We start from the raw sequence: 26,163 nt of genomic DNA, 5'->3' as shown, positions 1-26,163 counted from the left end.
TCTATGATTACTATGTAATAGAGGAGAATTTATTTGCTTAAATCATACGCACATTTGCGGGAGCAAATCGAAGCATTAATTGGAGTAAATTGAAATGTATACATAATACGCAACAATCACGCAACAGAGGATTTCGTTTTTGTACATAGCGATTCGAAGAGGATGAAAATGTACACAAGTTTGAATAATTGCTTATTCACTGACTAGTAAAAAAATATAAAGCATGCACTAAATTGAATTGACTTAAGAAAACGCATGATAATTGTTATTCGATAAATTTATAAATATAGGTACCAGTTTTTTTCTACTCGAGTGCAACAATATTGAGATTTCATCTACTCATATTAGGGTTATTGAAACGGTGCACATTGATCAAAAGACGTGTTAATAATTGATATTGTTCGTAATTTGAGTTTCTGTGGTTTCAAGTCTGCAGTCTTGCATGTTCATTTAATTTTTGTAGCTACATTTTTCCTACTGACTCATAATCAGCGTTTCATTAGATATTAATATAGTTTAATAGTTTTACTTGTCGTGGACAAAAACAAACAAACAAACGATCGTTCGTTCACTCACCGGGTTCGAGAGAGTTTCAATAACAAAAGCACATGATAAAAAGAAAGCGTTACCTTTTTTGGAGGAAAATGACGCCATTTCTTGGGTGCGGCGGAACTCACGCGTTTAACCCGCTTCGATAAGGAAGTGATAAACTGAAACTAAGAGTTATGCGAGGTAAGTTCCAATTTGAATTTTACCGGCTGCACCATCTGGCCGCAGAAAGGCCAAACGTTCGCCTAAATTCTTTTGATGAGTTTTTTTTTTTGGCGTTTTTTTCTTCTTACTTTTGTTCGATATAAAATAACTTTTGTTTCTACACAATTAAACACCTAAACAATGTAGTATTTTTAGGGTAGATGCTCCAGTAATGGAGGGATTATGTCGGGGGTAGTGTGTAAAGACAATTTAAACGCTCAATTTATCAGTTTTCAATTGAACTACATGGTAATATGGTGCACCATAGTGTTGGCTTTAAATACATACCAAAATTACACCATTCTGCTGGTTAATATATCTAAAATATTGATTTTCCTGACATTAGTATGTGCTCCTAAAGTAGTGGTAATGTTCCTATAATAGTGGAAAATTTGCCTATAATAGTGGAATGTTGTTTACCGCCTTAGCAACGCTTGCAATGAGCATGGCAGCATGTGGATAACAACGTAGGCTTGTTAAAATGCTATGGATTGTTACGAATATCTTAAGCAATTGCACTCTATTGGACTGCTGAAAAGAAATTTGTAATTTTTGCACCAGGCTCTTGAATTTTAACTGTGTATCTTAGATAAAACTGTTAACAAATATATATTTAACAATAGAAAACTGAAATTATCTCGAAATCCGCCAAAATTATGATATATTTCGAGTTTCCACCACTACTGGTACTACCACAACTACTGGAGCATCTACCCTATGTTCTGTTTTGTCGGATATAATAATTTTACGTACGATAGTGATCTAGTAGTCGCTGTACAATAAATACCCAAGGAAGGATGCAGTCTAGCAGCTAAAGCTGCTAGGATTGCTAAAAAAAGTCATGAACGTCATCAGAAGCGTAACCGAAGAACCTCAAACAATGTTTTCACTAAGTTGTTCAGATGGATAAATATACTTAGATTTGTTATAACTGTATAAAGCACGAATGACCATGTGTTGAATTTCTAGTAAGTGTAAGCACTTACTTTCGGGTGGGAAAATATCTTACCATTGATTATACCTATTGAATCGCGAAGCGATTCTGGTGCTACAGTTGTGCTTTACTATTGCCGTTAAAATCCGTTTAATACCTATATTGTTGTGCGTTTATTTTAATGTTTTCTGTTCTGCGTGCAGTTTGCTTCGTTAGATGTGAGATTGTTTGGCATAAATGAACAACAAAAATACCACAATTAGCGTGGTTTTAAGCCTTGCCATTTGGTGCGTAGCTCGCTGTTTAGTTTCTAATCATAGGAGGAGGAGTTTCTAGGAATGAAGAATACCATCCACTTTCGATCGACAATCCGATCCCTCGAAATTCAGAATATGGCTACCTATTTGAGTTTCCAAATAGGGTTTAACTATAGTTTGGCAACTTGAGCACGAACGTTGTCATGTTGTAAAATCGTGTCTCTGCTCGTATTTGGCTCAAGCTACTTGAAGTGAATACTACTGAATAAACATAACGCCTTGAAATAGCGCTGCCTGGTGAGGAAAGCTATACGAATCCCTTCTCGAAGATCATTGGTATAGTGTTAAAGCAGCCATCAACAGCGTAGCGGAAGGTGTCATTGATTGGTTCATGAAGAAGAGGTGACATAACCGCCTCTATTCTACATACATCGGAGCCGGATCCAATCAGAAATTGCGTTTCGATCGGAATACAACGTATGCTATAACACACGTCGATCGGCACATTTCTGATCGGAACGAGCCCGATCGGAATGTAGAATCGAGGCGAACGTCTGGTTCGACGATGTATGCCAGGCGATGTTCGGTGAGAAGAATACAGCGCGGGCGTCGATGCTGCAGTAGAAGACTCATCAAAATGTGGAGCGATACAGTGCAGGCAGCCACAAGCAGCAACGTGTCGGGATAACAATGAAGGAATCTTGACTGATGGACGTGAGATGATCGAAAGATGGAAGCAGCACTATAATGTGCACCTGAATGGCGCAGAGGCCAGAATACCAAGACAGTAGAGGAAATTACTACATCAGTACCACGGATGATGAAGATATGCCGATGCCCCTATATGCACCGGCTGATAGTCAAAATCAAGATCTAGGAAACAGTACAGCTACCTACCAGAAAAGTGAAACGAGGGTGTAATATGCCCAATATATGGAAGAGGCGACTGGTTGAAATGTAAGAACTACCGAGCGGTCACCATTCTGGCAACGCTATCGCTATCGCTATTAGCAGGTAGAGTCGAGGGTAGTTATCAACTCGGTTTTAAGGAGGGGCGACTGATAATGAACTAAATCTTCGTATTGTGACAAATGCTCCAACAATGTCGCGAACACCAAGTCACTGCGCTTCAACTTTTCATCGATATTAACCCGAATTAGTCCAGAATTACCCCGTAAAATTAGTCCAATTTTCAACTTTGAGATGCTATTGCATCAATATACAAAGCTCAAATGCTTTATGTTATATTTTCCGTCAAACTGTATCTATTTACCTTCAAAAAAGTGTCACCTAATGATAAAAAAATCAGTTTGTTTTTATTTTACGGCGAAAAGTATAAAATTTGCCAAGTGGTGCATCATTGGTATGATTCGGGTTAAGATATTAAGACTGCATATGATAATATCAGTTGTCGAGTAATGGAAAATATAATTCCCGGAAGCTGATAAGACTGATTCAAGCCATGATGGATGGCGAACAGGCTGTGTAAGGATATCAGGCGTAATAAAAGCTCGTTTGAAACAATGTTAGAGCCTACGACAAGGCGGTGGCATTTCCTGCCTGCTGTTCAACATCCCACTATAATGCGTTACGAAACGTGCGAACTTTAACATGCAGGACACGATCTTCAATAAATCTAGGTGAATAATCGGCTTCGCTGACGACGAGGACGTTGTCAGAAGGACTTTTCAGACGGTTGCTGAGTGGTATATCAAGCTGAAACGTGAAGCAGAGAAGGTTCGGTTGACAGTGAATTCATCAAAAACCAAACATCTTAGTAGGAAGAATCAACCGCGTTAGAGCTCGCATAGGCAATAGTCTTGTACCCGATTTGGGGTGAGTTCGAGATGGTAGATGATTTTGTATATGTTAGATCGTTGATGACGTTGGTTAACAACTGCAGCAGAGAAACCCGTAGACGTATTTTTGTTGGAAGCCGTACTTATTATGGAATCCACAAGACTAATGTCTGGTGAGCTTCACCGCCGCACTAAGAGTGCCATACCATGAGCTGACGCAACTTTTCGGCGAACCCAGTATTCAGAAAGCTGCTAAAACCGGAAGAATGGATGAGCGAGACATGTTGTATAAATCCCGAACAGCTGCGCAAAAATGTTGTTCGCCTTGATTTCGGCTAGAACCAGACGCAGAGGTGAGCATCGAGATGATATCAAAGGCTGTTTTTTTACGAAATCCTAGTTTGACATCTGGAAAAATTAGCTTGCAAACAAAAATAGCACCAGTAAAATTAAACTGTGACTGTACTCGAAAAATATTAGACACGTTGTTTATTCTTCTTCTTCTTCAACTCTAGAAACATTGATTAGTTTGTAACTTTTTAGTGTGAGGGGTGAAAATTTACGAAATTTTGACGGAAACTAGTACACATTATAGGGGCAGTTGCCACTAGTATGTAACTGGCACATAGAGAAAAAGTGTCGGAATTAGTTGACAGCTTCCCGCGTAAATGGGGTCTTGAGTGGGTCGAGCAGACGACAAACCGCAGAACATTACATAGGCGATCTATTACCAAATTAAGCCTTCAGGGTGAATCTAGAGGTAAAATACAGTAATACCTCGATCCTAAGTAACCATAAGCATTAATCTAAAACCGTATATTGGAAATAATTCTGCATCCCAAGTGCCAAACTTTTGTATATTAGCAATCTTAATGCTTATAAAACGTATATTAACATTGTTGATGCATAGAAGCATTAACGTAAATCAGCATTAAAGAAAGCAATATATGCGCATATAACGTAACAATATAATGCATTTAGTCAATTGCATTAAAACGAGCAGTAAGTGTTGATAAACGGCTCGTACTTGACTTCTTATTTTGCTATTCTGCGGCCACTATTTGTGCCCTCTTCCATCTGACGGTTGCCGTCTTTTTCTACCCTATTGGTAATGTAGGACAAGTAGCTATGATATGAGAGGGAATATCACCAAGATTTAAATGCGACTAATTTCACCTCACTCAATCACATCCGCTATGGTTTAGATAGCAAAGGTGCAAGGAAACGAATGAGGTTGCATGACTAACTCCCGGTTCGAGCCTTGTCTAGGTGGTAAGATTATTCAGCATTTCCAAAAATGGTTTCTGTTTATCCTGCTCTCCTTGAGATGCAGCAAAAAAAAATCGCTTGCTTTTTTAGTTTTTTAAATCCCGACCGAATCTATTTTTATTTACCATAATAAGCAAACGATATGCCATCGATACTTTTTCGATACGTCGATAATGTAGACAAAATGACGTTTCGTTTAAGCCTCAAACAAACACTGATAATGCTTATTAGATGCTTGTGGCGTCGCATTTTAACAATGCGCTATTTCGCCTTTTTAGCATTATGTGAGTTCTACAGAAGTATATAAAGGAAAATATGCTTTTAATCATAGTTCTGTATGCAAATACAATGTTGTCCAAGGACTAGTGTTTAGTGCTTACTGGTTACTTGGGTAGTTCTGTATGCTTATACAATGTTGTCCAAGGACTAGTGTTTAGTGCTTACTGGTTACTTGGGTAAAGTAACCTCGATTCAAAGCAACTTCGATATAATGATATAACATAACTTTTACCTCGATATAACGTAATTTTTTAAAATTAGCAAAAACAACTGAATTTACTTTCATTGTGGTGTGACCTCTCATTGCTACTGTGCGAAAATCATTTCTATTTTTTATATTTTGTAAGTTATGATACAATTTAGATTTTCGAATTTCAATTAACAAAATCTTTGCACACTCTTCGCTTCTTCACATTTCTTAATGAATCTTTCAACCACAAGACCAATCATCGTGAAATTTGAAAGTTGACGGTTTGAAAGGCTTCCCTTTCATTTGCAATCAATTTCGTTCGAGTAGGAATAAATTTCTTTTTTACTTCGATATAGCGTAACGAAAATAAAAGTAAAGTTTTTATCGAGTTATTACTGTATACTGAAAATCTCATTTACCACGGATCTCTCATTTACATGTCGGGAGGGAGGAACTCTTCCGTCCTGTCATTGAAGGGCATATGCTTCATCTGTTGAGTAACGGAGGTAACGGTCTAAGGCCCTTAAACTTTACCACTGCCGGAGGAATGGGCATCTGTAGCACTTACTTTCCACGTCTGAATATTCGGAAACACACCTGGAGGCTTCCAAATAGCGACTCCCAGATGGATCATGTTTTGATTGATGAAACTCATCGCATGCGATCTTTTCGGGGAATAAGTATCGATTCTTACTACACTCAAAATAAATTTCACGTCGAAACCATAGGAAAAGTTATGTGAATATTTTCCATCCAGCTTTTCCTGTACTATTTACGTTATTTTCAGGTAGTTTTCACGTATACTTATGCGTTAACGTGAAAATGTGAAAATCAGATAGATGTTATTATTTTTTCCAATAACAATCAGCTGAAAGTCACGTAACTCCCTGTAGAGAAATTTACGTGATTTTTCACGTGGAAAGGACGTGTGGATTATTTTGAGTGTACTATTTCCTCGCGTGCAAGATTCGCGCAAGGTTATCGAACGCGGTCAAGGCTCGCACTGAGAAAACGCTGCATTTTCACCTCCAGCGGTTGACGGTAGATGGCGTGGCAGCGGAATATGCTAAAAAGCTTGATCAACGAATCGTAGAACAGCAAGAAAAAGGTAAAGAAGATATAAGTACGCTGTAGAAGAACCCGCATGGTGCCATTGAACTAACTGCGAAAGAGGGTGTAGGACGACGCGTGGAAGATAGTGATAATAGCTGGTTTGATGCCGAATGCCAAAGAGTAACATATAAAAAAACCAGGCCAGGAGTGGCATGCTCACCGTCGCAACACGGAGAAAGGTATAGGGAGACTAGAGCTGCGGAAAAAAGAGCCCACTGTCTAAAAAACGCGAGTGTGAGGAGTTCGTGTTCTCCGGCGTAGAGGAGCAATTCGCCAGCAACGACACACGGAGTTTCTACAAAACGGTGTGGTGCACGAATATGCCACGCATGAGATGTGGCCAATGATAGTGCTTGTAAACTGCTTGCTGACCAAACGATGGCAGCAGCTAAGTGGAAGGAGCACTTCCATATGCTGTTGAATGGCGATATAAACATGGAAATCAGCAAGAACAGAAGGAGGTTAAGCAAGGCCAAAGTGATTTGAAAAACGTTAGGGCTGCTGGGAAGGACGGTATCCCCGCTGTACTTCTAAAAAGCGGGGAGCGAGCGGCTGTATGAAGCAATCCACTGGAATATTGTCAGCATCTGGGAGGAAGAACCAATCCGGAGTTGGATGGCCTCATTTGCTCTATTTTCAAATCCGCCCATAAGGTGCTCTCCGATATTCTGTTCTGTATACTGAAATAGTTAGCAGAGTTCTTCGTCGGTGAGTACCAAGCTGACCTGCGACATTGTTATTAGACAAATTCCGTAAGTACAACTTGCAGACTCATCATCTGTTTATGGACTTTAAGGCGGCGTACGATTCAGTTAAACGATATGAGTTTTAGATATGAGATATGGTTTTTTGACGAAATTAATTACACTGATTCGTGCGACACTGCAAAGGTCAAAACCATGCGTCAGAATAGCGGGTGAGACCTCAGCCGCTTTCGTGACCTTGTTGGATGAACTGAACCAAGATGACGCACTCTCTAACATGCTATTCAACGTTACCTTGGAAGGTGCAATACGCAGTGCAAACGGGAAAGGAACGGAACTATGATCACGAAATCTTACATGCTTCTTGGTTGTTGATATTATCGGAATCAACCGTAGAGCAGTGGAAGAGGCCTTTTAACTGGGAAAGCAGAGAGGTTGGGACATGCCATTAACATCGCCAAAACGAAGTACACGGATGCTGGTAGGGAACTTGGGAATCCAAATGGTGTTGGTGCCGAGGTGAAGCTGAATGGGATACGGTATGAAGTAGCGGAGGAATTCATATATCTTGGTTCGCTCGTAACCTGTGACAACGATGTAAGCCGGCAAGTAAAACGACGAATTGCTGTCGCGAATCGGACTTTTTACCAATTACATAGTTTGCGAACTCGCACAAAACTAGCGCCCTACAGAACACTAATTCTCACGGTGGCCCTTTATGGATAAGTATTATGTATACTAAGGGAAGCTGATCGACAAGTGCTTGGGGATTCTGAGCGTAAAATTCTGCGATCTACACTTGTTGGCAAAATGGAAAAAGGAGAGTGGCGCAGACGCATGAAACACCACCTGTATTAAGCATACAAATATGTTGCTAGAACTGGGCACGCCCCAAAATGCTTTTAGAAAGAGTAGCTTAAACTATGAGCAGATAACCTTAGATCTGGAGAAGGTAATCATTGTGCGACAGATCTATGCCCTCAAGAAGCAACATAACAGCACGAATGACCTGAAAGAGGTTAATTTCATAACCGCGCGAGCATTTTGAAATGGAAATTTGAAAAAAAAAGTGGGTGGAAATAGGCTTGGCATGAGCTTCGACTTTGCTCTTTTGATTACTGCACTTTAGCCAAACACAATTTGAAAAAGTGGTGTATGGAACATTTGTAGAGCCAGGATTAGTAAAACTTTGCTGAAAAAAGTAAAGTTTTAACTGTTGTGTTTACGGTGCTTTAGTACTGCAATGCCGCTGGTAGTAAAAAGCGCGCCTTTTGCGACCAACGGAGTAGCAACCTTAAAGCGCTGTTAATACAAAAGACATAGCAATATTTACTTCACTATTGCAGATTATAACTAATTCCACAAGTTAATTCGATTCCATTCGACCACGCCAATGCTATTCGCTACACCCCGTGCAACACTTTTTCAATTTCTGCTTGACTAAAATACCTGCAGTAATTAAAAGAGCAAAATCGGAATGAAAAGAACGTACCAAGCCCTGGTAGGAAGTATACTTATAATGTGTTTACAGGTAATTGAGCGTACTGGAGGACAAACTAAGTATTTAAATGCCGCAAACATTTAAAAACTGAATTTAAATATGAATTTAACACTTAGGTGCGCTTATAGAAAATAATCTTAGTGGTAAGTGTTATTTCTGGAAAAGGTAATGCCAGACTATCGAGCACCTGATATAATATCATGCCCATTTAAGTGCCTAAAAAGGGTTACACTTTGTCGTTTCCAAAACGTCTGCGGTCGTATAAAACGCCTGGGTATCCGAATAAAATATAACAAATGAATGAACCAAATTAAGGACAATACAGCATGTCATACACCCATAAGTCCCCTTGAATCCCACAACTCGTTCGATATTATTGTTTTCACAAAAACCTATGCCAAACAACCTCCAAACGAAACAAAACTCGGTGCACCTACCCTTTAGCTCACGGAGTTGCGCTTTTTCGAGATTCGATTTGCTAAAATCCTATCTAAGCGGTGCTGGAATTATTCGGTGCCCCACTGATGGCACTGAACAAGGCAAGACTATGACGGTGAGCGTTGTTATTACTATCGTCCAGAGGATATACGAACTCCCCCAGCAGATCACTGAGTGCTGAACACATGTTCTCGTAGTTTTCCTTCAACGCATTGTGATATTCGCGCTGATCGGTGGAGATTACGTTGGCATTGATCTGCAATGCCGTGTAGCATATGCGGATAAATTCTCTGTAAAAAAATTCGCAGCGTTGAGGTTATTTCTTAAGATACATTTTAGTACTTCGACACTTACCGGAAAGTATCCTTCAGTTCTTCCACTTTATCGATCGGATATTTTGCCCCCAGCTTTGGGTCCAGAAAAGCTGACGCGTACGCCAAGGGACCGGCATTGACGGTAACGGCCACACTTCCCTGCAGTCGCAGCTGCAATTTCTTCAGATCTATCGGTCCCAGGACCACCTCCTCTAGTTCGGCCACCTTGGCTTGCATTTCATCGGTGGCCACCTCGATGGGGCTCAGTTCAACAGACTGCCGTTCCTTAACTGGAATGCGCTTCAACACGTAGGGGAAGCTATGTTGAGCTGAAATCAGGAAGAAAAACTTGTTTTAAATACTTCCGCGATACAAAAACTGGTGTGATTTACTTGTCAATATGTTACGCCTTTTCCATTGGTCCTCTACGGAACCTCTTGCACCACCGTTTGAAGTAAACGGCGTCTCATACATGAATGTATCTACGTCATGGTTTTGTTCGAATTCAGTTTGCCGAATTTCCAACTCGTCCTTGCAAAAATACGGTGTCACATGGGTCACTTGAATGTAAGCCAGCTTTGGATCCAATGAAGTTACGTCAACCTAATTGGTAAAAGTAGAAAATAACTTATTCAGTACAGATAACAGCATTCTATTGCGGTCTTACCGGTGATGAATCCATGATCATCTTAACATTACCCGCTCCAAACTTGTCTTGGTACTGTTTATGCAATCGTTCAGATATTTCACTCAAAGAAGTTACCTTAGGTTCTTTGTAAACATACTCGACGCCATTTTCTTCCTCGAAATAAACCTACAAAATTTCCACTCTAATTAGCTCCAAAAATCTTCAACAAAACCAAAGCATCGCCATTACCTGCCCGTAGTAGATGACACGATAGAACCTCCCCAACAATCGTTTTCCACTTTTATTGAACTCAATTACCCGATTGTAGGACTGCATCAGATGTTCGTAGCAGTGCGCCAAACCGGCATAATCCCTGCGACTCTCCAGAATGGGCAAAATCAACCGATACAGTTCACCCAGACACTCGTGCCGTTCGGCTCGATCCAAATATTCGGCGCACTCTTTCAACTGATCAAGTAGCAGCTGTTCCGTGTATTGCGAATCCTGCGCACCGCTGTCCAACTTTAGACCCTTTTCGTCCCGTGGAATGTTACGTGAGATCTTGGAAAACGATTCGGCTCCGTATGCCACCGCACAATTGCCCTTCAATTTGAGATACTCGGAGATCAGTGCCGCTATGTGCAGATAGCAAGACGCGGCTTCAGAAATGTTACCATTTTGTTCATGATTACGGGCCATCGTTACCAGCCAGGTATGACGGAGTTCCGGCGTTGAAGCATAGGAGTTAGCGAGCGAGTGTTGCAGTTCCAACAAACGTTCCGGGTCCATATGGTGTGCTTGCATCTGAGCGGTTGCCATTAGCACCGTTCTTACCCGTCGAGTTAGATCTTTCACTTCCAGCGGGAAGCCCGTCCCTTTCATCGCTTTGTCACTGGTAGCATAGCTGTTGATGATCGACAACGACTCCTGGAAGCGAGCATTGTTCAGTCCAATTACGTTTCCAATCATCTGCGATACCGAGATGATCACCTGTAGGTGAACTCGGGTTAGACCTTTCCGTCCACTAAATTCAAAATTACTTCGCATTAGTAAATACAGGACTGCGCAGGCTTCCTGCCGCAAGCTAGACAAGCGGCTATCACAACACTTGAGCAACTCGTAGACCAGTTGGCCACATAGAATGGCATTTCCTTTGAACAATGCTTGCGAAAAATTGTTGATGAAAGCACGCAAGGCTGCGAACACATGTTTCGAGAGTGATTCCGATTGTCCCAGCTGCAAAAAGCGCAAATATACCCGAGCGATCTTCGGTAGGACGGAACCTTCCAACATGATACTTCGGAACTGAATTGAGTACAGACCCATACAGTCCAGGATCGTTAATCCTATCTCCGTCGCTAGATTCGACTCATAGAGCGCACGCTGTAGCCTCATCGTTTCTTCAACCAAATTCTCGCGGTTTTGAGGATGATTTAGGGTACCACACTCAAATGAATTCGCAGATTCGCTGCTCGGTGGCATCATCCGAGCCGGTAGAGTACTAGCTTTTGCCGATTTAGATGCCCTGGTATCCTTCCCAGTTTCTCCGAGAATCTGAATATTTTTCTTACCGACGTACCGGAAGTACAGCAAGCAAAGATCGAGCACCGTAAAGAATTGGACCGTTTCACTTTCGGTACAGTTCTGCCACCATGCGATCATATGATCCTGCGAAAGGTGTTTCACTACGAATAGAAAGCTTATCAGCATGTCTTTGGTTTCCATCGGTGAAAACCGGTCGGTTCTTTGGATAATGGTAGGCTGCGTAACGCTTACGGAACGTGCGTGACTGGGTCGTGAGGAACCATTGTGCAGGTCGTTGTGATGATTGCGTATCACTACCGTTCCATCCTGCGAAAGTGTTGAGCATTCAGAATTGAGCGACGTCGTCGAGTGGCCATTGGCGAGCGATACTTGGCCGGCAATAGCTGCCAAGAAACTGGTATCTTTTAGATGCAGTGAAGACCGTATCGGACTAGGGTAATCTAGATGCATTGTTACGCGATTGCTACGCGACTTGGGAGTGCTGGTGTGCGATGTAACCGTCACTGGTGTACTAACTGGTGTAGATTCCCTGGCGAATACATAGCTACTGCTACAGGACATTCTGTTGGTTCCGATGGAGTCGTGTTTCTTCTTCTCCATTCCATCGGGGATGCGATTGATGTTCTCCAACACGATACCTAACCAGGGTACGTACAGCAGAGCTATTCGGCTCAGTTGTCCTCTATTCTGATAGCGATCGTCTAGATCGTGTTTAGCCAGCAGTTCCTTTAAAATTGTTAAGCCGAGCTTTCGGATATGACTAACCTCGTTGAGTGATCCTTTCACTTCTTGAAGTAACAATCCTACCAGAAAATGTTGCCTGCAAAAGTCTTCCGACAGACAGAACTGCTGCAGCAACTCCGGTGGCCGATTCTTCGGACTGAGTAAAAGTGGAAGATTCAAAGGGATAAAATGCTCGTGTGAGCAGACTTCTCGAATGAAGGAAAATTTGTACTCCTGTAGAATGCGGGAATCACCGGGACCCCAGCGATCCATACAGATCCGTACAAGTCGAAACACGAATCCTCGATCCATAAAGGTAAGACAGCGTTTGACAAACACCGACATACTTCGGTTCAACTGTTCCGTCTCCAGGGGAAGATCTTTGTGGCGAGAGCTCAGATACGGCAGCAAAACCTGGAAGAGAGCTTCGATTCTGGTCGAAAACTCTTTCGGGAAGCGCTCGCTTCGCTGCATCTTGATGCGGCCTGTGGTTAGCATAAAATGGCCCATACTTTTAACGATAATGTCGAAGAAAATTCCTGAGAATTTCATGAACTTGTTTACTAGTAGGAAATCAGTATTGTTAGGATGTAGTAAAGTTGGTAGATGGCGACATAGTTCGCCGTGAACAGTGCTGACCAGTTGTGATTTTGGCGAACAGCCGTTCACCGGAAATCCTTCGATTCTGAACACGTACTTCACGTAGGAAGTAAGCAGTTCCTTGCGTTTTGCCTCTTCAGCAACCATGTGGAACAGATTGACAAGTAGCCGAATGATGTTCAGACCGATCTCCTCGCTGGTGGTTGCAACCAGCAAGGAAAACAATTGATTGAGGATTGTCGGAAGAAAACTGATCAGCGAGCTTATGTGAATGGCATGTGCGGCTTTCAGTATCTTGCAGGTTTCCGACTCGGCAGGTTGTGCGGCAGTTTTGGACTGCTCGAGTAGCCGCTCGGCGTGCACGAACAGATTATGCAGGTGCTGATCGGTCGTAAGAACGGTAGAATCCAGCCGGAAGTTAACAGTGAAAATCGGGCGCTGATTGTCGATCCACTGGATGTCCGGACCAGAATTCTGCTAGAGGGATGGAAGTTTTGTAGCGTGTGGCCAACCAAGAATGGACGCAGCGAAAAGACATAGAGCAAATATACGAGTAAGGTTAGATTTTCTACCGGTTAATATTGGCGACTTCATGCGGGGTGAGTTTAGTCCGTTAGAGTACAAGTTACTGCAATGGGATCATGCGGTGAGTTGATACGGTTCAATTTTTATTAAACGACACGACATTCCCGTGATTACAAGCGTTGTATGCTTGTACTAACTAAGATAAGAAATATAATTTCAAATCAACAAACTTACCCCTTTTCCAAGCCCGAGTGGTTGGATCGAAAGGTAGCCGACCGGAAGTGAAGCGGCCACCGGTAAACATTGCTCTTCTACAATCATTTTACCTTTGGTTAGCAACGGAAGCCACGCATAGCCAACGGGCGTTTCGGCACTGGTCGAAACGAGATCTTTCTTCTTAGCAATATTGCAGGACACGTGGAAGAACGAAAACAATAGATGATGTTGGGCCGTGATTCGCAGCGGCAAACGTAGTTTAATCTCTTCATACCACGTAGGGCTTGTGTTGTGATGGATGACCGGACAGGAGATCTGCGAAACCAGCGTCGACTGCCCCGGACGACCATATATGCACTGGGAAAGAAATTAACATTATTATAAAACATACCCATTGGCAAGATAAAAACTCTTACTTCAATCGATTTTGCTTCAGCAGTATCGCTATCCCTTAGCTCAATCAGCACTGCTATGTTTCGAGCTCTGGAGAATATCTTTTGACTGTCGTAGTTAAGTTGCAATGGGTAGACATACAAATGGTTCACGTAGGTGGCATACGGGAATAGATGCTGCTCGGATGTTCCGGCAAATTCTGTTATCTCCAGGGTAGGCCCCGTGGTCGGTGGCGATGGGAACGGTTTCAGTGGAACCAAACTGGTTGTTAAACAGTCTGCCAACAAATATCATAGCTTAGAACAAAACCAATATCACATTAGACTTAACCAATCAAAACTTACTCTGTGGCAATTCATTCAACGCCTCGATGTAAATCTTTAAGGATCCAGGAATTACCGTTAATTTACTGAACTTATCCGGTTTCCTGTACTCAGCTAAAAGTTTAAGCAATTCGTCATCCTTCAGCCGTGCTCCCTCCTGCCGATAGATGGCAGGAAAATCGAACGACGTATCCAAATCGTTACTGTACAATCGAAACAACGGTCGAGCAGCCCAAGCAAATGGCATTCGGTAGTGTCCGCATTTTTGAGCGTATTGACGAACCGTCTTTTGCAACTTGGATAGAATTTTAACGTCTTTGGTAGCCTTCAGGTAGGGTTCCGTCGAAGGATTGATCGCTCCTTGGAGGATTTTATCAATTTTAACGACAACAAAAATGTCCGGATGTGGAGTGGTGACACTGAAAATTGCTTGTTTTGCCTGGGCCAACCATTCCTTCGTCAGGTCCGGATGTAGATCGTCACTGGTGTCACAGCGCGTCTTCGAGTGCCGTAATGTCCCGTGACCGTTTTGCTGTGATTTGCTGGCCGACTTTGGAGAGGTGCACTGTGGTTTTTCCGAGTCGCAGTTGGCGTTCAGCATGGATCGCACGTGATCTTTGTTTAGATCAAAATAGAAACTTTCGCTCAACTTCCGGTTGGCTTTGGCGTCGTACAGTGCCACGCTAGTCAGGTATGGTTCCAGCTGCAAGGAACAACAGAGATTATCGAGTTTAGCAGTTAAAAGGATTAAGCAAAATTGTTTAGTTTTGATTTTATTAGAAAAGTAATAATCGGTAAAAGTAATCTTCTACACTGAGGATTAGCAGTAATTAGTATTAAGTAACATCTCTGTGCGATGTGTTGTTATATCGAAACAAAATAATGTTTACTTGAAAGAAAGGATTTTTCTTGAATCATTGTTAAACTGTCATGTTAACTATAAATTTTAAAAATGTAATTAATGAATTTTAAGGAAAAATCTATTGCGTTTGAATAAAATTACTGCATTTAAGCTAGACAGTCATTTAAAATTGATATCATGGTTTTACTAAATATTTTTCAAAGTGCAAACACCAATGTCTAGGTATGGCACACAAAAGACTGTATGACAGCAAAACGCCATAACGGAAGATTTTCCTGTAGATTCAGACAACTATGATGTGATGGATATGATCGATCCTTCCTTCACCAAAACTTTCGATGATCGGTGATTTTTGTTAAAAAATATGCAACTTGGTGAAGGTCGTATAATGATATTCACCTACGTTGCTAATTTGCTTAGACTATGCTAATCTAGTACATATTCTAATTTTCGACGGTACGTTCTCTTCGTCGCCAAAAAATGTGTTTATAATAAATTACTTTACTCTGTCCTGGTAAAGCAGAATCGACGTACAGAAAATCTATGAAATTGTTAAAAAAATTCGCAACTAATGACAATCCCAATGTCAATCGCCCAATTTTGAAACGGTTTTGAACCTGCTGAAAAAAAACTGTTGTAAAAGTGTTTCCGGATGCGGCTAACTACTGTTGCTGATTCTATCTAGCAAAAACTGATGGAAATCAGAAACTGGACATTTTGGTAAGTCCAGAAGTTTAGCCTGCTTGAATATCCCCAAGATGTGCCTGAAGGCTTAGCGATCGTACAATCTGACAGCCCCGGAAACGATGACACCCATCTTCGACTATATAATAGAGACCTGGGTGTTACATTGGATACTCCGCTTACATTTGGCCCACACTACAACGAAATAATTGCCAAGGCTAATAGGCAGCTTGGATTCATGTTCAAGGTGGCAGATGAATTTCGCGATCCTATGTGCCTACGATCGCTTTACTGTTGCCTGGTGCGATCTCTTCTTGAGACCAATTCGGTTGTTTGGTGTCCATTCAACGCGAATTGGATAGTAAGAATAGAAGCCGTGCAGCGGAAGTTCGTGCGATATGCTCTACGTTTCCTGCCATGGCGTAATCGATTCCAGCTCCCTGCATACACCGAGCGCTGTCAGCTCCTCGGAATTCAGACTTTGGTGCGCAGACGGTTCGAAGCGCAAGCTGTGTTTGTGGCAAAAGTTTTGCGTGGTGAAATTGACGCTCCAAGTATTTTGCATCAACTGAATTTGTACGCTCCGGAAAGGCATTTGAGGCCCAGGAATCTTCTGTTTCTACCTCATCGAAGTGTTTCGTATGGGCAACATGATCCCATTCGATATATGTCGGCAAGCTTCAACGCGGTGGTAGATATGTTCGACTTCAACATCACCACATCGTCATTTAAAGAACGGCTTCGTAGATGACTGTATTCTCGTGTGTTTTTATATTGCCTGTATTTATTGTACCGTTAGTTAAGTTAATTTAGTTTTATCATTCAGACAAACACTATGTCAGATGATTTTTATACACCAAATAAAGAAAAATTATGTAACTAAACTAACTAACTAACTAACTTATGTAAATTATGTAATTATGTAAGAATTCTGGTCTATCAGGTCAAATACCCTAAACGCGGTTTCTGTCAGGAACATGCAATGCTATTGAGGATTTTCATCATAAACTTAATGCCCTCCTAAAAGGTACTGGTGACATCAAATTTTATGCTGCGGTTCAAGCATTTATGGAGGAGGACCAGACAGTATGTATATCTATGTATATGGGGGTGAATTGGGCAAAATGGACTATTCTTGCATTTCGCACAGTATTGAATGGATGTAATTTGATTCTTCCCAGGTAACCAATAAGCATTTCCAATGCAATTTAAAAGCAAGCCAATAAGCATTTAAGTTGCCTTAAATGCCACTTAAATGCTATTTTGGCAAAACATGCGGCTACTTTACTGCTAGCCCTCTTATAGTGCTGACAATGCTTATTTGCAGCTAGTTACCAACAAGAAGAATTTAAATAGAATTTTAGATGCCAATTTGCAACAGTTATGCAGTCAAAAAGCTGATAAACAACCTGCAGTATAAAACGCTAGGGATGCTAATAAACGACTGATTTACTGCTTATTGGAATGCTTAATGGTTACCTGGGTTCTGATGTTTTGACAACATTTGGAAGCTATTTGAGTTCGTTTCACTTGCCGCCCGTGTTTTTAAGTTTTTATACTGTTTAATTAGTTTTTATCATAATTTTTGGGGAAAATAGGGCAAAATGGCCCAGTTCCCGAAGTCTGCGCAGGATGAAACCATCACCAATCGGTTTCCTGCATTTTTTACATAGAAATAGGTATCTTGTAAGATTCCAAACCAGCGGCTTCCAATTCTTGGGATTACGAGCTCGTTTTAGCCCATTGTGCATCGTCTGGGCAAGTATTGCTCTACTCTGGCATACGAGGTGAAAATGCTACTCGAGAAAGAGGAGTTGGATTTCTACTGAGCCCAGGGGCGCATGCAGCCCTGATGAAGCGGTAACCGATAAACGAAAGAATAATCGTTGACAGATTCAGAACACGGGTTAGAAACCCGTGCTATGCACCAACCAATGCTGCCGAGCTGCAAGAGAAAGAGAGTTTCTGCAACCATCTGAACAGTGTGGTTGAGAAAATTCCAAAGGAAGACAAGATTCCCGGTCAACACTGAATGTAACACAATGTTGCTGTTATGTAACACAGAAGCAACAATGTAATGTAACAAAGTTATCAAAATTTGACGTAACATTTAAATAAAAAAATGGTAGCATTGTTACGTTAAAAGGTTACCTGTAGGTTATGCAACAATAACATTAAGTTTGTTACATTACAAACTTAATGTTCTTGTGACATAACCTACAGGTAACATTTTAACGTAACAATGCTACCATTTTTTCATTTAAATGTTACGTCAAATTTTGATAAAAGTTGTAATGTTACACATTTAATGTTATTGCTACATAACCTACAGGTAACATTTTAATGTAACAATGCTACCATTTTTTTATTTAAATGTTACGTCAAATTTTGATAACTTTGTAACATTACAATGTTACTTAACAGCAACATTGTGTTCTTTCAGTGTTGACCGGGTAATTACTACCCGGTCAACACTGAATGTAACACAATGTTGCTGTTATGTAACACAGAAGCAACATTGTAATGTAACAAAGTTATCAAAATTTGACGTAACATTTAAATAAAGAAATGGTAGCATTGTTACGTTAAAATGTTACCTGTAGGTTATGTAACAATAACATTAAGTTTGTTACATTACAAACTTAATGTTCTTGTAACATAACCTACAGGTAACATTTTAACGTAACAATGCTACCATTTTTTCATTTAAATGTTACGTCAAATTTTGATAAAAGTTGTAATGTTACACATTTAATGTTATTGCTACATAACCTACAGGTAACATTTTAATGTAACAATGCTACCATTTTTTATTTAAATGTTACGTCAAATTTTGATAACTTTGTAACATTACAATGTTACTTAACAGCAACATTGTGTTACTTTCAGTGTTGACCGGGTAATTACTATATATAGTTTCCTTGTGTAATGTTACAAAGTTATCAAAATTTGACGTAACATTGAAATAAAAAAAATGGTAGCATTGTTACGATAAAATGTTACCTGTAGGTTATGTAACAAGAACATTAAGTTTGTAATGTAACAAACTTAATGTTATTGTTACATAACCTACAGGTAACATTTTAACGTAACAATGCTACCATTTTTTTATTTAAATGTTACGTCAAATTTTGATAACTTTGTTACATTACAATGTTACTTCTGTGTTACTAAACAGCAACATTATGTTACTTTCAGTGTTGAACAGCGTGTGATCAGCACAGAGGTGCTGGACAAAATAGACTCCAAACCCCCCTTATTAAGCTAGCGACATGGGTTGGGTTATTTTTAGACACCAACTGTGCCTCTTCCTTCGTCTACTGTAGAACCACCGACCGAGAAGTTTAATCTAACTTTGTTTTTACTGGCGGGACGACGACACTATGCAGGCCCTTGCGACTTACAAGGCACTGCGTGTGACGTTTGATGCTTACCAAATGAAACTGGTACTGGTATATCGATACTTGTCAAACTATACCAAAATCTGCAAAAATAACGGAATATCTAAAGTTTCCACCACTATAGGTACTACCACAACTACTCGAGAATCTACCCTACATGAATTAAAAGGAATCGAATAATATTGTACCTTGCAGAAATTTTACGAGTCCTAGGCAAATACGTTTTTTAATAATAATTATCCTGTACCTACTAAAAACAGTGAAACTATGCTTGTCAAGCAAGGAGGGGTGCAGTGGGGAGGCAATAACGACCAACTGATGGTTTAAATTGCTAAATTGCAAATATCTGTGGTAAACGTAGAAAATAACCACGCTAATAATTTTCGCGTGGGACTCTAAATAGGTGAAAACTCCGCAATATATGATTTGGCATCTAAATGTACTTTTTATTTGTCGATTATTTAAGGAACAAAGATTGGTGACGGAGGCCTGAATATATGTAAAGTCTCGAAAATACTAGGTGAATTGACTATGTAGCTGCTAGTAAATGCGCTTGCAAGCTAATCGTAAACTGCGTGAGTTTATGATCAGCTTTTTAGTGCACTTGCTAGCAGTTAGTCAATTCGCATAGTATTTTCGAGGCTGTACGTACATTCTGGTGCCAAGCATTATTGAGGTGTCACATTTAAGTATTTTTTGTGACGTTACAAAAACATTTATATTGTTACATAACAGAAATAATAGGATTGTTACATAACAATGGCAATAATGTAACGTAACGTTACATTGCTTTAATGTTATTGCAATGTTACATAAACATTATCGCAGTGTTACATTGTAATATAACAATGTTATGTAAAAAAGTGGGAAATTTCAACCATCCTGTTACTCTCAGGTTACGTAACTACAACCTCACATCATAAACATTACCGCAATGTTACATTGTAATGTAACAATGTTATGTAAAAAAGTGGGAAATTTCAACCAATATGTTACTCTCAGGTTACGTAACTTCAACGTCACATCATAACACAGTTACGTAACAATCTGGTTAATGTTATGTAACAATGTTGACCGGGTTGGCTCAAACAACGCGTCATGAGACGTCATGGCCTATGAGAGATGAGCGAAAACGGGGAGCTGTTTACAGAATTCTGTAGTAATAACAACATGGTCATTGACTGAAATTTTTGGAGCGTCTTAGTAGAATACGAAACCTAAAATTAAAAAAGAAGAAAACTTATCCAATTTAATTCTACTATGTATATTTTATTCACGACAGATACGTATTTCGCCTACGACTAGCAGACTTCCTCAGTGTCACGATGACTGACTTGTTAGAACAGCTCTTTCGTACCTCGAAGCTAACTGGGCGGTATCTCCTCTATGAAATAATGTAAAAAATCGTTATGGCGTAACCCGGAAGTCCGGAGCTTTTAGTCTTTTAGCTTTTAGTTTTAGTCTGACCACCCGATATTTTTCGATATTATATGCGTCATGTCGTCCTCGCCACATGTCCCTAAATGCACAGCCCTACTGTGGGCGAAAAAGGGCTGGCGGTAACCTGTAGCCGCGGGCGCCTGAGGTGCTAAAACGCGCGGTACCATGTATCCCCGCTGGAATGACTTTCTTTAATCTGAACATTTTTAATCTGAACCCTGCTGGTATGAATGCGTTAACATTAAAAATTGCTCAAGTGTCACACACAATTGACGATTAAGCTAACTGGGCAAATTGAAAATAAGCAAGAAAAGTTAATGCGTCTTCTTGCTCAGCAGCTTTGGTAATATAGCTCATATGCAACTCATCTCTCTTCAGCACGCAAAATAGACCGTTTTAGTTAAAACTGTCGAGCCAATCTCCTCTTCTACAATACAGACGTTTAGAATTCGCGCTTATTCGAAATGTTATGAATACGTTTGTTTTCGTCAAATCGAAACAACAAGTTCATAGGGTGCGCGCCTTGTGCGTATGTGAAAATGAATAGAGTTACCAAATATTCAGATTAAAAATAAATTCACTTAATCTGCAGTTTTGTTTGTAATATACTGAATAATTACATTGAAATAAAAATAAATTACCGTAATTACATTTCTAGTATAGTTGATATTATGGTATGCAGTAGGATAATTTAATCAAGATAACTGAATTACGGGCAAATTCTTGTTAGAAACCTTTGATTTCTACCTCTTAATTATTTAATTCAATAAAGTTTAGGACAAAATTTTGTGGACGAAATATCCATCGATGGCGACAATAACAGTTAAATTATAGCTAAAAGGCTGCTTCTTGCTTATGTTTCAGTTGTTTTAAGATAAATCAAGCAGTAAGTAGGTATTAGAACCAAAATTATCAAAACCTATGACAGGTACATGGAAAATGTGTGTAGTTTGACAGCCACACCGCCCCTCTGAATCTTGCCTAAAGCCTGAAACATTCGAATGCATAAGAATATAGTGGACATTCAAAAATAAAAGTCAATTTTTTAGTTAAAAATTGAACCATTTGAGAAATTATACCACAAACTATTATACCGTACCGCATACAAATACAATACGAATACAAATTTTTGAATATAGGAATATTTTAAAAAAATGTAATTTTAATTTGATAATCAATTTATTGCACCTGGCAGCAATTTAACGAGTCCCACGCAAATTATTTTTTTAATAATAATTATCCTGTACTTACTAAATACATTGAAAATATGCTTGTCAAGCAAGGAGGGTTGCAGTGGGGAGGCAATAACGAATAACTGATAGTTCAAATTGCTAAATTGCAAACATGCGTGGTAAACGCAGAAAATAACCACGCTAATAATTTTCGCGTGGGACTCTAAATAGGTGGAAACTCCGCAAAACATATTCCATTTTATACGATCATGCTTCACAAGGGGTTTCCAGTAAGGCGTATAAGTGCGTAGTAATCATAGATTACTTTTGTAATCATTTACGAATTAATTAGGTAATCAATGGTAATCAGCATAGTAATCAATGATAATCTTAAGTAATCATTGGTAATCATGATTAATTTATAGTAATCACAAGAGATTGATCACAGAGAACAAATTAACAGGCTCGAAGGAAGTAATCGATTTTTTGTGTGTAAAATCTGTCGGTAGCGCCCTCCAGAAATAGTTTGCCAAACGCATTAAAAAATATTCATGTACCTTTATCAATATTTCTTTGTGCTGGAGTTACATAGCAGCGATGGCAGCGACATCAAGATTTAGTTTGCCACTTACTGCTCGAGGGGTGCTCTATTGAAGGATTACTCGTAGATTACATAAAAACCTTTTACACACTTTTTGTCAATTACCTGGTAGTCTGTTCTCTGTGGATTGATTACTGGTAATCAGAGGTAATCAGTAAAGTAATCAAAAGTAACTTTTTCCAAAGGTGCGTAGTAATCATTGCTGTTGGAAACCCCTTGATGCTTCATATTCATGACCAAAGTAAATTGATATATACCAGTTATATGACAATGCGAGCTGTCATATACACTTTGCACTAACACATCTACACTAGTTCTGAGATTTCGAGCATTTTGTATGGAAAATTAGTGAATTTTTAAAAAAAATCGTTGGATACGCAAGATTTGTCTATTTTTTTTCACAGTTTTTATGTTTATGCTTAGAACATTATTTCTACACGGAGAATAAAAATGTAGTTTCAACCATATTTATGGTTGTTTTACGCACAAACAAAAATTTCGTTTTGTTTCAAACTGAAATGTATGATTGAAATGAAAATATTTATTGTTATATCAATGTTAACTTCAAATTAGAAAATACTTTACTTTTAATTCAAAACTGTTATTTTCTTGATTCAAACAGAATCTCGTTTTGAAACAACAATATTTTCAGGTTGTTATAAAAATATTTTATTGAGGCTTAAAGCAACAATCACTTTGTTTGAAACAAACTGGAGCTTTTTCGCTCCGTGTAGTATATATTTTCATGAATACAATGAAGTGCAACATTCCAAATTGCAAGCGGAAATTTTTTCGTCAAAACGGTATCAAGATGTCTCAAAGAAATGTCGTTATATCGCTTTCCTACAAGTAGTAAAACGAAAAAGACTTTTTTTAAAATGCTCGGACATGATTGTTCAATAAGCAGCATGAGCAACATTGTTATCCGCCCGCGAAATTTTTCGTCTGATTTCTGGTAAGCTTTTAGAGTGTTAATTATCTTCTAAGACCGTTTTGTAGCAATCTAAGATTACTTTTTATGGTTTTCTACGTAGTGTTGAGACGGGTAAATTTATGATAAAAAGGTATCATCTTGGAACAGTGACTTCAACTGAAGGATTTTCAAGCAGTAGCACAAGCATCTATTCGAATAAAACTATTTTTTGAAAGAAGACATCAAAGGCAGATATTCAAGAGCATCATGCAAGCAAAATGTTGGATGGAACGTGTTTTAATTTAAGCAACCGTATACCGTATTGATCGTGAAGTATTAGAAACATTAATTCATTTTTCAATTGCACATCGAAATAGTTAGTCACCCATGTTCTCAAATTTTTTACGCATAATAAAGAAGGCTACAAGTGCAAATGACTTTAAAATATATTCCTTACATTTCATTGTAAATGTTCAAATATTTCTCTGGAATAATATAGCTGCATTCATTAATTACAATTAATTTAGTTTTAATTTTGATGCAAGTTCCACCATATTTCAGAACTATTTCTTCTTCTTTCTACACACACTAATGCAACCCTCGATGGTCACATACCTGGTATATATCAATTTACTTTGATTCATGACAACAAATTAGTCAACTTGAACCGTTGTTAAATCAAATGACATTATGGCAACTCTGCACGCAAAAGGAACCGCGCGTTCTCGATGAACACCGCCGGGCGCGCGTATGCTGCGAGAGCAATTCATGTAAAATGAGAGAATTCGCCCAAGCGCGCATGAGCGAGTTCGCCGTTTTTAGAATTACACATAAACGTCAAAGTCGCGACCAAAGTGAGACTGTTTTTAGTTCGCGTTCCCGTTTCTCGCTTAAATTTGTTGTGTAAAACAGTAATAAACTAGTTCAAATATTGCAAATTTGGAACCAGTCCTAATCGACAACCAAAGTTGCTGCGGCAGATGGTTAGTGCTGTGCTAGTAGGGGATTTTTCAACCGCTTTTCTGCTCTGCTTTGAACGTATACGGATGCTGCTTTAAGACGTTTCATTTCCATTTCACTTCACGGCAGCAAAGCTAGATTCGATGCATTGAGACAATCTGATAGAGAGCATTACCTACCAAGGTAAAATGATGTTTGATTTGCTTGGCTTTAATAATGTTTTATTTATCTCCAGATGTCTGATGAACAAAATGTAAAATCTTTGCTGGAAATAACTGGCTTAAAGCCAGAGCAGGCAGCTGCACTGTTGTCCGCCTATAATGGAAATTTAGAGGGCGCGATTAATGCATTCTTTGAAAATCCAGAGGGCATCCTCAATCCAGAACCGCCGGTTGTTGTAGAGGACGAAGAAGAAACTGTTCGCGCCCCAATACCACGGAAAACTGAGATCCTATTACCGCCGTCAGAGACTACTCGGGGAAGATTGAAACGTCGTGGAGCAACGATTACTGAAGTTCCCTTTCGAAACTTTGAACTTGAAGGCAGATTGCAAGAACAGATGCTTATGCAAGGAGAAAGTTCTTCGTCGAAAAAAATCACCCGATTGGAAGCTCTGTTTATGCCGCCATTTGAAATTCTGTTCTCTGGCAACTTTGATATGGCCCAAAGGCACGGCAAAAGCGTTGACAAGTGGATTTTGGTTAATTTGCAGGATGATTTAAATTTTAATTGTCAAACATTGAACAGAGACCTGTGGTCTGATTCTAGTTTAAAAGACTTTCTCAGAAATCATCTCATATTTTGGCAAACTTCTAATAAAACAACGGACGGTGCTAAATTCAAAACTTTTTATAAGGTTAATAGCGAACCGTATATTGGAATGATTGACCCTCGAACAGGCGAAGAAGTGGAAAAGTTTCCCACCTGTGACCTAGAACCGGTCAAATTTCTAGCAACGTTGAAAAACTTTTTGGTAGACAACAAATCACCAAATGGGAAGGAAGTATCTTTCATCGATTCCAACATCATGCGCCCGTCGAGTTCGCATCAACCAATTGGAAACTCAAATGGCTCCAAACCATCTGCATCCAATAAGCCTATCTGGGTTCAAGAAGATGAGGAAGAATTCCAGGAAATAACCGATAGCGACAGCGAATTTGAACCAGAAACGCCAACGTCAAAAATCTCTTCTAAACAAGCAACTATTCCAACCGAAACCCCAAGTTCTCCGGTGCTCAGTTCCGATGACGAAACGTCGCTTGCGCCGACGGAGAAAACGCGAATCATGTTAAAAATGCCAGGTGATGCTACCGAACGACTCTTCTTCCGAAGCACACGAACGCTGGACCATACCAAGGCAAAATTGATGTGTAAGTTTGCAGAACGCTTTGCAGATCAGAAAGGGAAACCGATTCGTTTCTTCTGCCCGGCTATCAAAACCGATCTGGCATCGTTAGATGGTAGCCGAACACTGCTAGATTTGAAGATCCACCCGAATGCTGTGATTCACGTGACGGTTGACGATTAGAACAGAAGAAACAAAGATTTACATTGCTGTATTCGTAAATAAACCTGAAACTCCGCACTTAGAGAATAAGTTTTAGTTTTCGATCGAATAAATTATTG

At 39.7% G+C, this 26,163-nt stretch overlaps 2 protein-coding genes across 3 annotated transcripts in view; one reads left to right on the top strand and one right to left on the bottom strand.

Annotated features, from left to right (window-relative positions):
* Positions 1–6,409: 6,409 nt before the first annotated feature.
* Positions 6,410–26,163, bottom strand: part of LOC128744605 (dedicator of cytokinesis protein 9) — a 172,403-nt gene continuing 152,649 nt past the window's right edge. Inside the window, exons 5-12 of the mRNA XM_053841738.1 lie at positions 14,526–15,207; positions 14,205–14,458; positions 13,807–14,145; positions 10,429–13,521; positions 10,219–10,365; positions 9,944–10,154; positions 9,592–9,880; positions 6,410–9,527 (exon numbers count right to left, since the gene is read on the bottom strand). Coding sequence (XP_053697713.1) covers positions 9,290–9,527; positions 9,592–9,880; positions 9,944–10,154; positions 10,219–10,365; positions 10,429–13,521; positions 13,807–14,145; positions 14,205–14,458; positions 14,526–15,207 — 5,253 coding nt within the window. The 3' untranslated portion in view covers positions 6,410–9,289. The remainder of the gene's footprint in view (positions 9,528–9,591; positions 9,881–9,943; positions 10,155–10,218; positions 10,366–10,428; positions 13,522–13,806; positions 14,146–14,204; positions 14,459–14,525; positions 15,208–26,163) is intronic.
* On the top strand, positions 24,437–26,163 carry LOC128744606 (UBX domain-containing protein 7). 2 transcript variants are annotated; one of them, XM_053841739.1, is made up of 2 exons: positions 24,437–24,560; positions 24,773–26,163. In XM_053841739.1, exons 1-2 carry the CDS (start codon positions 24,558–24,560, stop codon positions 26,063–26,065), a joined length of 1,296 nt encoding a protein of 431 aa, XP_053697714.1. In that variant the 5' UTR covers positions 24,437–24,557; the 3' UTR covers positions 26,066–26,163. The 2 variants fall into 2 exon arrangements, with proteins under 2 accessions (XP_053697714.1, XP_053697715.1); XM_053841740.1 differs by having other exon boundaries at positions 24,437–24,720.

The sequence above is a fragment of the Sabethes cyaneus genome, chromosome 3 (assembly GCF_943734655.1).
Source record: "Sabethes cyaneus chromosome 3, idSabCyanKW18_F2, whole genome shotgun sequence".
Taxonomy (NCBI): Eukaryota; Metazoa; Arthropoda; class Insecta; order Diptera; family Culicidae; genus Sabethes; species Sabethes cyaneus.
The sequence above is the reverse complement of the archived record's forward strand: the minus strand, read 5'-3'. Positions and strand labels throughout refer to the sequence as shown.